Source organism: Xenopus laevis, chromosome 7S, assembly GCF_017654675.1.
Source record: "Xenopus laevis strain J_2021 chromosome 7S, Xenopus_laevis_v10.1, whole genome shotgun sequence".
Taxonomy (NCBI): Eukaryota; Metazoa; Chordata; class Amphibia; order Anura; family Pipidae; genus Xenopus; species Xenopus laevis.
In genome coordinates this window covers 18,440,015-18,455,332 of record NC_054384.1, presented here as the reverse complement: position 1 = coordinate 18,455,332, position 15,318 = coordinate 18,440,015, and the positions used below count along the sequence as shown (strand labels likewise).

The following is a 15,318-nucleotide window of genomic DNA, read 5'->3' as shown; positions in this document are numbered from 1 at the left end:
ACATGGGGCTAGACATATTGTCAATTTCCCAGCTGCCCCAAGTCATGTGACTTGTGCTCTGATAAACTTCAATCACTCTTTACTGCTGTACTGCAAGTTGGAGTGATATCACCCCCCTCCCTTCCCCCCCCCCCCAGCAGCCAAACAAAAGAACAATGGGAAGGTAACCAGATAGCAGCTCCCTAATACAAGATAACAGCTGCCTGGTAGATCTAAGAACAACACTCAATAGTAAAAACGCATGTCCCACTGAGACACATTCAGTTACATTGAGAAGGAAAAACAGCAGCCTGCCAGAAAGCATTTCTCTCCTCAAGTGCAGGCACAAGTCACATGACCAGGGGCAGTTGGGAAATTGACAATATGTCTAGCCCCATGTCAGATTTCAAAATTGAATATAAAAAAATCTGTTTGCTCTTTTGAGAAATGGATTTCAGTGCAGAATTCTGCTGGAGTAGCACTATTAACGGATGCGTTTTGAAAAAAAACATGTTATCCGATGACAGGATCCCTTTAATATCCTAAATACTGTATATTAATATGGGTGAGTGCAGGGGCTCTCGCCTTCTTCTCTGCTTGATGCTAATCATATCATCTATTGGGTACATTAAGTGAAGAAGACAGACAGTATCAAAAGCTGAAGTATATGGATGGGTCTAAACAGTAGCATTGAAATCTCTCCACCGCCATCTTCCTAGGAGCTGTTTTAGCTCAGACAGATATATTTATATATAGTTTGACAGCTTTTGCCATTTATTTCCCATATTAAATAATTTGTGTTTTATCTTAATTCGGTACTTCGAGGCATCGTTCAGAAAAAATATGGATAGCCAGAGAATACCATACCATGTAACAATGGAACAGGCCAGAGAACAAAAACACAGTATTTTCCCACAAACTAGAAATAAAAAGAATTTAATTTCAATCTTATTAGACTGCATACAGCGTTTATACAAAGGTAATACTAGAATTACAAATGCAGGACGGTTAGTTATTTGACTTGTAGAATATCGTTTTGTCTGAATCATTACATTTAGCTTGAATATGTGTCTTTATTCTTTAATAGGAAATAATAATATGATATACTCTGGTGGTGGTGTAAACAAATGGGACTCCACAGAAATCTAATATTTTAAATAAATTAAAATTAGGCGGGAACCATTTAGACAGACACACAAGCTATAAGATACTAAAATCAAAGGTGAGCATTACAAGTTTTATGGCAGTATATTCTACAATCTTAAAGGGATACTGTCATGGGAAAAAATTTTTTTTCCAAATTGCATCAGTTAATAGTGCTGTTCCAGTAGGATTCTAAACTGAAATCCATTTCTCAAAAGAGCAAACAGATTTTTTTTATATTTCATTGTGAAATCTGACATGGGGCTAGACATATTGTCAATTTCCCGGCTGCCCCTAGTCATGTGACTTGTGCACTGATAAACTTCAATCACTCTTTACTGCAAGTTGGAGTGATGTCACCCCTTCCCCAGCAGCCTAACAACAGAACAATGGGAAGGTAACCAGATAACAACTCCCTAACACAAGATAACAGCTGCCTGGTATCCCACTGCGTTCTATTCAGTTACACTGAAAAGGAAAAACAACAGCCTGCCAGAAAGTAATTCAATCCTAAAGTGCAGGCACAAGTCACATGACTGGGGAAGCTGGGAAATTGACAAAATGTCTAGCCCCATGTCAGATTTCAAAATTGAATATAAAAAAATCTGTTTGCTCTTTTGAGAAATGAATTTCAGTGCAGAATTCTGCTGGAGCAGCACTATTAACTGATGCGTTTTGAAAAAAAACATATTTTCCCATGACAGTATCCCTTTGAGGTGGCCATAGATGTAGAGATCCGCTCGTTTACGGATGTCGCCAAACGAGTGGATCCCTCCCTGATATGCCCACATTGAAGTGCGATATTGTGCTGATCCGATGGTGGGTTCACGTCGGATTGCAGGACCGCATAAACGAACAGATACGTATCCGACGGGATTTTTTAACCTGCCCGATCGAGATCTGCCCAACTTTCGGGCCAGATATTGATCGGGAAAGCCCATCGGATGGCCCCACACATGGGCCAATAAACTGCCGTCTTGGCCCATGTATGGAGGCCTTTAGAGTCTTTCACCTATTAGATGCAACATGACTAAACATGGAGGCTGCCAGCACATAACTGTTTGCACTTGAGTGATTAAGTTGATTTCATCAGCTATACAGATTTGACATCAGAAGATAGAGATTTAAAGGACAACTTCTGGGGTGAAGCACTGTGTATTCCTGTAACACAAAGGTTAAAACAACATGGGTTAAGGTAGTCTGAGGGCTTATGATTATACAGTAACTGGCTGTGATCGGGCCTACAAATCCCCATTTTGGGGTATTATACATTATGGTTTTGTAGCTTATATTCTCAAGTGGGTATAGCAAGCTGGCCATGGGATGGCACAAATAGAAAGGCCGCCCAATCCCCCTAGGTTTCTACCACTGTAAAACCTTCTGTAAACATTTTATATCATTAGGAATAAGTTTCTTGCATCCAAAAGACTAAGTGAATTACTTGAACAGTAAATGGAGTCTCAGAAAGCAGATTACGTTGTAAAAGTTCTTTTTTTGGTCTCATTTCAGGAGATGATTCAGCTGATCCTGAAGGTTTGACGATTGCTCAACACTACAGGGAATATAAAGTGAAACATTATAAGACTTTATATATATTCTGGACAGATATTCCCTAGAAGTCTAAGTCTTGCGAATTGGGAATCAAGTTTGGGCATACATTTCCTTGGTAGTCGTTACCAAGATTATCATTATACAATACACAAAAGCCATGAATATCTTGTAAATTATATCCTTATGACTAGTGATGTCATCAGTTATAAACGGTGAGAAGTGATGTCATTTTTGTCACATGACTCACTAAAATGTGTGCATTATAATAAATAAAGCTCGGAGCTCCATGACCTGTATGGCCTCGTACTTTTATATGGTCATGGAACTCCTCAGTGACTTATAATATCCTTATATTTTACAATAGGGGGTACTTTATTCACTATATTACAGAAGCAATATACACCATAATGTTAAATGTAACCCCCCAATGGGTGGAAAGGGGAATCATTTAATCCCACATTTACGAGAAAATGTTAATTAATATCTAGATATATCTAGATATATATATCCAAGAAGGTAGCCGCACTCGCAGGACTTATAGTGAACAAAAGATGCTTTATTGCAGGTGAAGAAAAACGGACATTTCGGCTGATACACCAGCCTTTTTTTCAAAGTGACCCGGAAATAAAAAGATCAAACTAAATACAAGTTATGGCGCGAAAGCTGAGTGACCCCCCCAGGATGTGACGAAAAAGAAAAGCAAGAAAAAAAAGGGCAATAAAACAATCTACATTGCAAAAATAACAAACACATAAATAATATGTACCTCCAATACGATTGTTACACAACGTTTTTAGTAGGTGCTCATGTTTTTAATACACGAGGTATATTGGAGGTACATATTATTTATGTGTTTGTTATTTTTGCAATGTAGATTGTTTTATTGCCCTTTTTCTTTATTGCTTTTCTTTTTCATCCCATCCTGGGGGGGTCACTCGGCTTTCGCGCCATACCTTGTATTTAGTTTAAAGTTTGTATTTCCGGGTCACTTTGAAAAAGTCTGGTGTATCAGCCGAAACGTCAGTTTTTCTTCCTTCACCTGCAATAAAGCATTTTTGTTCACTATAAGTCCTGCGAGTGCAGCTACCTTCTTGGATGATCTTTCACGAATGATTCGGAGGTTCCTAATATATATGGACTCATTCACAGTACACCAGCGACACAGTGTGGTGAAAGAGAATAATTGTGTTTTTAATGTAAAATGCAATGATACTGTTGGAGATGGGATTTCTTGGCGCCAAATTTGAACTGGGGGTGGGTATATAAAGCACAGTTTGTTTGTTAACCTTGAAAAAGGGGCCGAAACGTCTGATTTATGTACACAATAAAAGGACTTAGAATTTTGCACATAATGGAGTGCTGGTCTTTTCAATAAGATTATATATATATATATATATATATATATATATATATATATATATATATATATATATATAGTTTCTATAACATCTGCATTATTAAGATAAAGCGTTTTTTCTGGGCCTGAGTAATAATCATAATAATCTGAATTATTGCTTCACATACCAGTAACCTGTGAAAATGTAAAAATAGTGATTTGTAGGAACTTACTTCTTTTGTATTGCTTCTTGCCTAAAGAGAAGGAAAAGACATTACTGTAAGAAACAAATGTATTTCTACTTGAAAATAATGTTTAAGGCTGGTAAAGTAGCTGAGCTTACATTTTCAAAGCATTCTGTGCATGCAGAGGGTAAGGTAAACCAATGGTTAAGTTGCATTCCTTAACATCAACAGCTCAGCCTTGCTTTATGGCTGAGCTTTTAGAGCATTCACAACAAAGTGGTCTGATATTTGAATGCAAATCTGTTGTGGCTGTCATCTGGCGGAAAACATCCGTGGACAAATGCCCACGTCCTCCTGACGCTGCTTCTCATAGAACTTAATAAATATTGCCCAAATGGAAGCACATGCATCAGTGACAGGGGGGAGTGGAGCAAACCATTTACTGATGAGTTCTGCCTGACACCAGTTTTATGTGTTCAGTACATCACTGGTGATTTCTACCAGGAGCGCTGACAGAATCACTATGACCAGCAGTCAAAATGCCACATGCCATATCACTTAGTATTATATAATGCATTGATTAAAGTACATCAAACTGAGACATTTTGAGAAGAGGTCATAATTGGGTCCTTACTGGTACTGTAGATGTGTGGTAATAATTGCCATTTTCCTTAAGCTCTGCAATAAAAAAAGATAAATAAGAAAAAGGTGCACACATTTACCCCCTTCTTTGGGCCTTTATGTTGTGTTCCATTCAGTACAATGCTACATACATATCGAGTGAATTAAATAAATGTAATAAGTAATAACAACAAGTTTTGGAAGCCTGTTGTTTCATAAGAAAAAGCAACACAGCAACTTTTTTTTTTTTTTTTAAATTGTTCTCGTTACTCAATTAAAGGGGTTGGTTTCTTTCCCCAACACTTTCTTTTCAGTTGTTTCAGATTGTTCACCAGTAATAAAGACTTTTTAAATGAGCTTTTTATTGTACTTTTGACACTTTTTCCAAAATTGAAATGTAATGTTCCTGTCTCTGATATTAGAGTGTGCAGCTCAGTAATCCAGGTGAGGATAATTGCTACATTAGTTGATAACAGTTCTCAGCAGTATCTGTTGAACATTAGCCATTATGGTATCCGTTCTAACAGCTGAAACTCAGGGATTCTTTTCGATTCCAATTATAAACTCAATTCGAATTTAAAAAACTCAATTTGTGTCTTTAGTGTTTCAGTCTGGCAGCTCAATGATTCAGGAGCATCTGATATGTTATAATCTGATACATTTAGTTGATATATTTACGGAACGCATTTTTAGGACATCATCAGGAGAACACACGCTCCTCCATGCACTCTCGTAAAGAAGAAGTATGCAGACTCGTCTCTAATTCTACTTACTTATCCGAAGACACTGCAGTCACACCTCCGTGCTGCCCACATTTGCTGTTGCAATCTCCCCCCTCGTGGCTCATTCCTCAGCCCTCCCTCCTCGGTCCTCAAACCTCCCTCCTCAGCCTTACAAAAGCCATTCGTCCTCAGCCCTCCCTCCTCAGCTCTCATCCCTCTCTCCTCAATCCTCCCTCCTCAGCCATCATTACAAAAGCCCTTCATCCTCAGCCCTCCCTTCTCAGCTATCAGCCTGGCTTATGAGCTGAGGTCTGAGCATGGAGGGCTGCGGAGGGAGGGCTGAGTGCTGAGGAGGGAGGGCTGAGAACTGAACCTTTAAGAAGGTAGAGCATATTATAATATATATATATATATTCCTTACATCCTCTGAGTGTAGAATGGAATCTTCTTGCATGACCATATTTCTAGCAGCCTGGCCAAGAAGCTAAAAAGAAAGGAGAATAAGGAAATTGGTAAAACTTACATTTGTGATGGCATAATAATTAATACATAGGGCTTGCACACGACACTGTGTGACAGCGGGATTTCTTTGAAGAATCGCACACTTGCGGATTATAGATAAAAGGTAACAATCTTTTATTTTGCTGAGCTGAGGTCTCTGAGGAAGTGCGCTACTGTTTGTTAATCGGATGTTAAAATAAAGATTGATACCTTTTATCTATAATCCACAAGAGTGCGATTTTTCCCGGAGTGTACCGTCACAACGTGAGGTGTGCTGTTAGTGTCTCTTTAGTGACGGACTCGGGCCAGCGGCACCCGGGTTACAACGTGGATGGGGTAAAACTCGTATTTTACTGCATTATAAAGTATATTTTTTTCTTTGTGGAGAGTCCAGCGGACTAAAACCGGTCTTGGAACTTAAGCGTGGGGCCCACGGTGACAGATACACGTAGCAGAAGTTTTGATGGGTGAGCAGCACACAGACTTTTATGCCTTTCTTAACAACAGAGTCGGATCTCATTGATCGATTTAATAATTTTGAAACCAGGGTGTGTGCAGTTGGTGGTTGGACGAATACATAGGGCTTGCCCACAAGTAAATCCATGTGCCCAATCAGCTAATGAAGATTTTATACTGAAGCAGCTGTACACAAGGTTGCACCAGCATGCATATATATTTATTCAGCACATTTGAGGGTTATACTGTTTAACTCTGCTTTCACCTTGTGGTGGCGGCTCATGGAGAGTGACCCCATGCAGTGAAGATGCCCAACACTATAGTCTTTATACAGCATCTATACCCAATGGCTGAAGTCATACACAGTTTTCAATACTGCCATATGTCAGTCAGCAGAGACATGCCTGAACATTCATTGAAAAGAAAACTGACCATACATTACCGACGCTTTTCAGCACAAATATACTCTCTCCCACTATTTAATGCAGTACAGGTTAGCAGGGAAATAATGGGGTTCGTGAGAAATTAGCAGGATCACCCCATAATCGATAATCATGGAGCCACGTACTACCATGCTAGCAGGTCCTTCCCCAGGGTGGGCCCTAATTATTAACCTACAGTCAACTGGGCCTTGTGAGCAGGGGTCACTGCCAAGTAGTAGGATGGGCCTGCAAATCACATGGGCTTGTATTTCTGTTACTGGGCCCCTGAATTTAGATTAGCGTTGCCTCTTTAATCCCACCCATGATCCATCCAAACGTCAGCCTTTCACCAGCAAGCCCTGCCTGTGAATCACACCTTTGTATTTCTTGCCTCCCCCCCATGACACTGGGCACCTGATGGGGGTCCCCGCCAGATTAAGGATGTCACCTTTGCTGGCAGCAATAACCAAAGGCACGGGAAAATGACATCATGGGGTGGGTAAGTGACATCAGAGAATGGAATTGAGATTGTGGACGTCTGGCAAAATTGGAATTGTGAATTATAACATCAAACAGCAAAAGGATGATTTCAAACGGACAACCCCCTACAAAACTGTCTGGTTAAATACCAGACTAGTGGCAAAACGACCCGACGGAGGCCCTGCATATAGGAGGCCATCTTGGCATACAAGAGTTCTTTAATAAAATAGGTACTTAACTAGACCTAAACTGGAATGAAAAGCATCAGTCTATTGAAAGTTCCAACATATAAAAGTGCATTTCTGCACCCAAAAAATAAAACGAGCCGGGTGCATCCAATTATAACAACGGTACTTATCTTCATCTGCACAGACTTACTACGAGCAGTTGTAGAACTGTAACCTTGCAGCCTTTAAGCACAGCGATGTAACAATAGGCTAGGTACACACAGCAGCTGTTGGTTCCTTGAAATGAATTTGTAAGTACACATTATCACAGGACTTTTGCACTGCATGAGAACCAGAAGCTGAAGTGGGAGTGGGATGCCGGACTGGAGAATTTTTTTTCTGTTGTATTTATTCTGACATTTGCACTAGGTCACTGGATAACGTGAAGTGCATCACGAAATCATCAAACTTATTGCTCTTACCTAATCTTTATATAATGGGCCTTTGATTGTCCTCTGATAGTGTGGGCTTGCTGGAGAGCTCTGCAGGGGACTAAAGGTGGCCATAGACGCAAAGATCCGCTCGTTTGGCAATGTCGCCAAACGAGCAGATCTTTCCCCGATATGCCATTAACGAGCATGGCTATATCGGGGGTAATCTGAACGTTCGGCCATATGGCCGAACGATCAGATTACGTTGTGCAATGGGCTCCAGCGGGATGTCGGCACTCTCCACACACGATCCGAAAATCGTACGAATCCTCGATTTGTACGATAGGATCTGTGCGTCTATGGCCAGCTTAAGGTTACATTAAGGGATTCTGTTCTCCTTTCAGAAACAGGACATTTGGCATAAGTGTCACCTTGCATTATTCTTCTCATCACTCCCACCTCCCCAATCAATGCCCCCAACTCAGTGTCGGACCGGCCCACCAGGATACCAGGAAAACTCCCGGGGGGCCAAGGTGTCAGTGGGTCCTCTTGCTTCTAACCATTTGGCCTATTTCATGTTCTTTCCCTATTTCTTAAGGGGCTTAATAATGTAAGAATAGAGTATAGTATGTAGAGATAAAAGACTAGAAGAATAGAGGAGGAATAATATTTTGGAAAGTGGGCATGCGGTCTAAGGATTTCTGGTGGGCCCCTGGCATCCCAGTCCAACACTGCCCCCACTCTTCCCTAACTCCAGTCAGCAATTCAGTCCACCAGGATTCATTTTCTCTATGGTTCTTAAAGGGGACCCGTCACCCAAAAAATATATTCAAAATCCTATTTTATCACATTAGTCAAGCAAAATTAACTTTAATTACACTATATAAATTATTTGAATCTTGTTTCCTTCAGTCTGGGAATTCAAAATGATAGCGAGCAGGCAGGAGCCATTTTGTGGACACTGTTATTAAGACAAGTCTTGCATCGTCTCAGAATCTTGTTTGTGCACCAGAATAGGGGACCCGATGTACATCCCCATGACTTGGCTACACAATTAAATGGTAAAGAGAACGGGGGGAATGTGTGGAGAGCAGTGACATCTAGGAAGTGCTCAATGGAAAGTGAAAGTAATTGTCTGCCCCGCCTCTATGCCCATGGCATAGAGGAGGGGCAGTCAATACTTGATTGACAGCTGAAATTTTTAAATGAGCTTACAACAGCTATGAATGCTTTAATAAAAAAATTAAATTGGATTTCATGTTGAATTTGAAAAGGACTTATTATACAGATTTTTGTGTCTGGGCGACAGGTCCACTTTAAAGGACAAGGAAAGTTAAACTAAAGAAGTAGCTAGAAATATCGTACATTATGTTTTGTGCTTCTGTACCAGCCCAAGGCAACCACCGCCCTTTAGCAGTAAATATCTGTCTCCAAAGATGCCCCAGTAGCTCCCCATCTTCTTTTCTGCTGATTCACTGCACATGCTCTGTGCTGCTGTCACTTACTGAGCTTAGGTATCAACTCAAAATATACAGTACACATAAACTATAAATGTCACAGTATACGGCTGATTAGTAATTAATATGGATAATTACTACATGGCAGCACAGAAACCAGTGCAACTAGCATCAGAATTTAATAATCAGCCCTGTAGCATCAGCTTATATTACAGACAAACCTAATTTTCTACTGGATAATTTGTGACGACCCCTAAGTTTAGCTTCTCAACAGCTGCTCAGACCCGACTGAGCATGTGAGTGTCACAGACACTTTTCAAGGTGTTGACCCCCTGTGACAAGTTTGAAGTCCTGGATCATTAGAAACTTTTCTCACATCTTTCCTAAGCAGAGGAACATCGGAGCAGCCTCTTTCTTTCTCCTGACAACGTCCTTGACTACTTAGTGGTCAGACCGGTCAAAAAATGACCAGCAGGTGGCGCTGTTGTAACAAAATTCATTGATGTTAACACTACACAAATCCTTTAAAATCTTGGAATTAAGAAAAAATAAATAATGAATGTATTTTGCAAAAGTGGTTAGAATAGCACCCTCATCAATTTTACATTCACTTATTGTTAAGGTTTACTTATCCTTTGAGAAGCTGAACATTTTGGCTGGTGAAATAAGTTTAAGCACAGAGTAAGGTTAAAGATTTAGCTGAGTTCACCCATACAGTAGCGCGGCGTCTCTCGCATCAGTTGCAGCTCTCGCGGGAATCCGGCCACTTCAGTCCAGAGTTACACAGTCACAGAAATTCACCCGCTGTACGGCGCTGACCGAAGCACTCACAAGAGACGTATGTTTCTTAATTAAGATGCGGCTTTATTGTGCACATCATGTGAACATTGGCAGTGGGTTGGAGAGAAAACCTACGCGTTTCGTGCCCTAACTCTCCCGGCACGTCTGATGAAGTGCCGGGAGAATCTTAATTAAGAAACATATGTCTCTTTTTAGTGCTTCGTCAGCGCCCTACAGCGGGTGAATTTCTGTGATGGTGCAAGAAGTTATTGATGATGCATGTTAGCGAAAGACGCAGTTGGAATGCAGCATGTTGCTTTCCACCTGCGATTGGCACCTACATGCGTCGTCCTGAGTGCAGGCCGCTTTTAAATAAAAGCAGGTGAAAGCAGGGGGGCAATTGCTCATGAGTAAGAGCACTAAAGGGTACCTATCACTGAAAAAATGGTTGTCTGCACTTTAAATGGCGGAAAAAAACGCTCTTGGCAACTTTATGAGTTGCATTTACTTTTATTAAACTGGAAATTTGCACAATTGTGCCCTCTGCACTAGCAGTGGGGTTCCCCCCTGGACCCACTCCTGCCCAGAAAAGATAAACCCGGGGGAGTGAGGGGAGGGTGGCATCACAGGAGCATAGGGTTGCCACCTCAACCCTTTAAAATCGAACACATATGGAATCCACAGCCTGCATGGCTAATTAGCAATTCATTTAGATGCATGGCTGCACATAAATCAGTTCAGTCTGCAGCATGCATCTCAAGTAATTGCTAATTAGCCATGCAGGCTGTGGATTCCATATGTGTTCGGGGTTTAAAGGGGTGAGGAGGCAACGCTACAGGAGCAGCGAGGGTGAGAGAATCGCTTTGATACCTTTTAAGATAACCTACATGTAAGGGAATAAAGTGCACCTCACCTCTGAGCTGTGGGATCCTTTGAGCACTTGCTTGGTGAGTGCAATCACATCAGCCCCACACGTACTGACTTTCTCCGTGAGCAGCCCTTTCACTGATTGGCCGTACCGAGCTTGACCCTCTGCGGACGCCGTCATCTTGGCACCTGCTTCCTTCTCCATTGTGTCACTACTCAGGGTTAGAAATATCAAAGGGAACATATGGTATCATCCTTATCTCCTAGTATTACATGCCCTCCCCTTCTTTTAAATGTATAGTGCCCAGATACAAAATGGTTCCAATAACATTTTTACCTCAGAAAAAAATCTAATTCTATTAGTGCTGCAGACAGATGCTCTCTGCTCCAGTGCTTGGGCTGAAATGAGAACTAGGCGGGTACTTTCATTTTCAAACAGGAAGTTGTCATAGCTGTGAGTGACAAGACAGCTGTGCAATAACAGCTCAAATCCCGCCCCCTGTCTCTGTGCTGGCAGCCTGAGCAATCTGTGTCACACAGTGTTCCTGCTCACAGCATTCAATGGAGCTGCTGCTTCCTCCTCACTGTGCAGTTTTTTCTTTCTTTTCCCTTACTCCTTTTCTTTACATTATTATTTTCCTTCTCTTTCTCTCTATTATTAATCACTAACTTCATTTACATGCTTGAAATCATATCAATGACTGCAATTTGTGTAATAAGAGCTTTTTCAAATAAAACTTCCAATACAAAAACAACTGTGTAATTCTGTTGTGTCCCCTTGCTATTACATCTCATTCCCATTTATTTGCACACCCATACCTCCCAACTGTCCCTTTTTCAGAGGGACAGTCCCTCTTTTGACAGCTCAACCCGCAGTCCCTCATTTGTACTGGAAGTCCCTCTTTTCTCTGCACTGAACAGCCAGAAAAAGAAACAAAGTTTCTCACTTAATTGGCTTTTAGCGGAGAGCCCAGAACAGCTAACAGGTGCAAATAAGATACTTTGTAACAATTTTGAGACACAAAAACACAGTTTAGATAAGGAGAAATATTTTCAAACTTTCATAACCTGCCAAATTTTGTAAAACAAACGGTAATTAGGGGGTGTGGCCACAGAAAGGGGTGTGGTCAAAAAATGCTGCGCTAAATGCGGAAAATTTTTTTTTGTCCCTCTTTTTACTTCCAAAATGTTGGGAGGTATGCACCCTCGACTTGCATGGGACATGATGCCCATGGGGTCCTTGACTTACAGGATTTTCCATTATATAAAATATGTCAGGGAGGTCATCAGAACTGGCTTTTGGCAAAATGACAGTTTAAATCTGCCCGTGTTTGGCCAGCATTATACCCCCATAAAATGATTAATGCCAGAAAAACAGGGCCAAAAGATGTGTAAATTAAATATACAGCTTTCTAATGGCAAAGCCAGAAGACTGAGTGAGTAGAATCCCAAGTAAATATATATTTATTGTCACATGCAAGGCTGCTAGTTTTCCATATATATATTCATATATTTTAATGTCTCTGTGAAGGAGAAAGAGAAAGATTTGCAATGGGAAAATGAACAGCCAGAATAGAGCTACAGCACTTGATAATAGAGCCCCATGTAAAGGTGGCCATATAGGATAAGATCTGCTTGTTTGGAGAGGTTGCCAAACGATCGGATCTTTCCCTGATATGACCACCAACGGCAGGGAGATATCGGGTTAATCTGAACAATCGGATCACAACTGACCCATCTAAAAAGACAAATGCTCTGTAAGGCTACAGATTTATTGTTATTGGTACAGGTAGGTGACCTGTAATCCAGAATGCCCGGGACCTGGGGCTTTCTGAATAAGGGATCTTTTCATAATTTGGATCTGAATACCTTAAAGGAGAAACAACCCTCTTATTAAAAAAAAACCCTACCCCCAACCCCACATAGACCCGTCTCCCTCCTCCCCCCCAGCCTACCTCTGGCAAATGCCCCTAACTTTTTACTTACCCCTCATTGCAGATTCAGGGTTCAGAGTTAACGGCAGCCATCTTCCGAGTCTTCTTCCGTTGCTTCTGCAATTTCGGCGCAGTCGTCGCGAACCGGGAAATTGCTCCAACTGTGCATGCTCCGCCGGTCTCGTTGTCAGATTACCGAAGACCCGGAAGATGGCTGCCGAGGGGTAAGTAAAAAGTTTGGGGAATTTGCCCAGGGTAGCAGCCAGCCTCCCCGCTGTCCCTTCCCCCTGCCAAATGCCGTCCTCTTTCTGAGCGTGCTTACGTCTTACTTGTTAGGTGCAGTACTGGAGACTGATGTGGGTCTCCAGTGCTAATAGCTTTTTTGATGCGGCTGGGCGGCATGCCGCCCCTATAATTCTGCCGCCCTAGTCCCGGGCCTTTGTGGCCTTGTCACAAATCCAGGCCTGATTTCTGTTCTGTATCAATGATGCCAAACGATAAAATTAATGTGAGAGTTGAATAGTTGATGCAGGTTTGGCCAGGAAGGGACTGCAGCGCTTGGATTAGGTGACTGTAGCGGAGCTGAGAGGGTGGATGGATCTGAGGTGGACCAGGGGCAGATCTGAGGCATGGCCAGGGGCAGAACAATAGGAATTACTAATTTACCAACTAATACGTTGACGGTAAATTTGTAATAACAGCCCAGGCTGGCATTATAAGTAATTATAAGTATTTATAGCTGCTACCATAGTGGTTGCCCTGGTAAACATAATATCCACAAACTATGGTACAGTAGAAAACACACCATGTGCCATTAGCCAAATGCCGCAGTCAAATATTTTCATGGCAGGCTAAGTCAGTTCATTTGAATGGGAAACACTGTGGCAGCAGTAGGAATTAAAATGTTACTGAGAGTATTAACACTTAGGGGCAGATTTACTACGATTTAATCGAACGATCGAATGATTTTCCTTCGATTGCAGGATTGCCAAATTTGTTGAAAAAACGTAGAATTCGATATTCGAAGTTTTTTAATTCGATGGTAACATTTCGAAGTTTTTTGTACTTCGAAATTCGACCCTTGATAAATCTGCCCCTAACAGTTATTATTGAGTTTTCTTTTTTTGCCAACAGGAGGTCATTGGTGACCCCTTCCAGCTTGCCCAAGAGGTGAAGAATCAGCCTCAGGATCCCTGTTCTGGATGCTGCTATGGCCCAAAAGGATGTTGCTAGGGATGAATAAGTGATTCGGAGAAGCCTTTGGACAGATCAGGATTATTAGACATCACCCAGTCACAAAGATCTCAAAAGCCAACTTTCCTCCAGCTTTGTCTCTATTATCCACAACTGTCTGATCTCTGATTGTGTATATAATAATAAATATTACTGTCATTTATTTTTATCGTGTGATTGAATTAATTTCATTAATGTGTTATCATTCTCAATTGTGGAAAAAACTGGAGAAATGTGATCAAGGAAAACTATGAGCTTGTTAGAAAGTTAAAAAATACACTTCTAGTTGATTTCAAAGGAAATCCCCAGTAACTCCTATATTCAGGGCCACCTTACAGCAGCACGAGTGGGACACATGGATAGCGCTATCTGTGCTTTTCTATTTCTACATATAAATAATAAACTCCAGTCCTGGTGACAGCCAGCAACAAAGCTATTTGTTTTAGGAAACAGGAAATGATGGGCCACACCACCATGAATAGGTAAAACTTCACCATTATTAACAAGAGTAAAAACACTGAAGACAAAAATCAGAAAGCCAGACGCGTTTCAAACTTTTCCGTCTTTACTTATTGTCTTAAGAAAACTTTACCCAGCTATTTGGCGCCATCTACTGTTTCTTAATAGTTAATAATCCATCGCCTCATCCCGCATTGGTGTCATTAACAGGCATCAACAGCTACTATGTTGGTCTGTGTGCAGATACACAGATTTCAGTGCACAAATGCTTTCTGTGCTGTGTTTTGGCACCCAGGCCTGTTAGGAAAATGCTACCCTGGGGCCAATATGAGCCTGCTGATTTCAGCCCCAAAGGGCAGTAGCCTCTTCTTCCTTTCACATCCGGGACCATTGTGTCAGCTCAAGCATGAACATACTTTGCTGATTTCCCACTTGTGTGGAACACAAAGATTACAGATGCAAAAGGACATACCTCCCCAAATATGTCATCATCATACCCACTCCAGCATCACTGCCCCACCACCACTGCATTTGTCATGCCCGTTTGTTTGGGTTTAGTCACCAGCAAAGGTAGCAACCCTACAATAAAAGAAT

The 15,318-nt window shown here is 41.3% G+C and overlaps 1 protein-coding gene across 2 annotated transcripts; it reads right to left on the bottom strand.

Annotated features, from left to right (window-relative positions):
• Nucleotides 1-2,261: 2,261 nt before the first annotated feature.
• borcs7.S (BLOC-1 related complex subunit 7 S homeolog) lies at nt 2,262-11,554 on the bottom strand. Of its 2 annotated transcripts, XM_018227437.2 has the most exons (6): nt 11,436-11,553; nt 11,145-11,310; nt 5,959-6,021; nt 4,829-4,872; nt 4,243-4,263; nt 2,262-2,674 (listed from the first exon to the last, which is right to left on the bottom strand). In XM_018227437.2, exons 2-6 carry the CDS (start codon nt 11,301-11,303, stop codon nt 2,623-2,625), a joined length of 339 nt encoding a protein of 112 aa, XP_018082926.1. In that variant the 5' UTR covers nt 11,304-11,310; nt 11,436-11,553; the 3' UTR covers nt 2,262-2,622. The 2 variants fall into 2 exon arrangements, with proteins under 2 accessions (XP_018082926.1, XP_018082928.1); XM_018227439.2 differs by lacking the exon at nt 5,959-6,021 and having other exon boundaries at nt 11,436-11,554.
• Between the last annotated feature and the right edge of the window lie 3,764 nt (nt 11,555-15,318).

Coding starts and splice junctions, on each gene's coding strand:
- borcs7.S (XM_018227437.2), bottom strand. CDS start 11,303: ATGGAGAAGGAAGCAGGTGCCAAGATGACGGCGTCCGCAGAGGGTCAA. Junction 4,264..4,828: donor ACCACACATCTACAGTACCA/GTAAGGACCCAA, acceptor CCTTCTCTTTAG/GCAAGAAGCAATACAAAAGA. Junction 2,675..4,242: donor CAAGAAGCAATACAAAAGAA/GTAAGTTCCTAC, acceptor TATTCCCTGTAG/TGTTGAGCAATCGTCAAACC.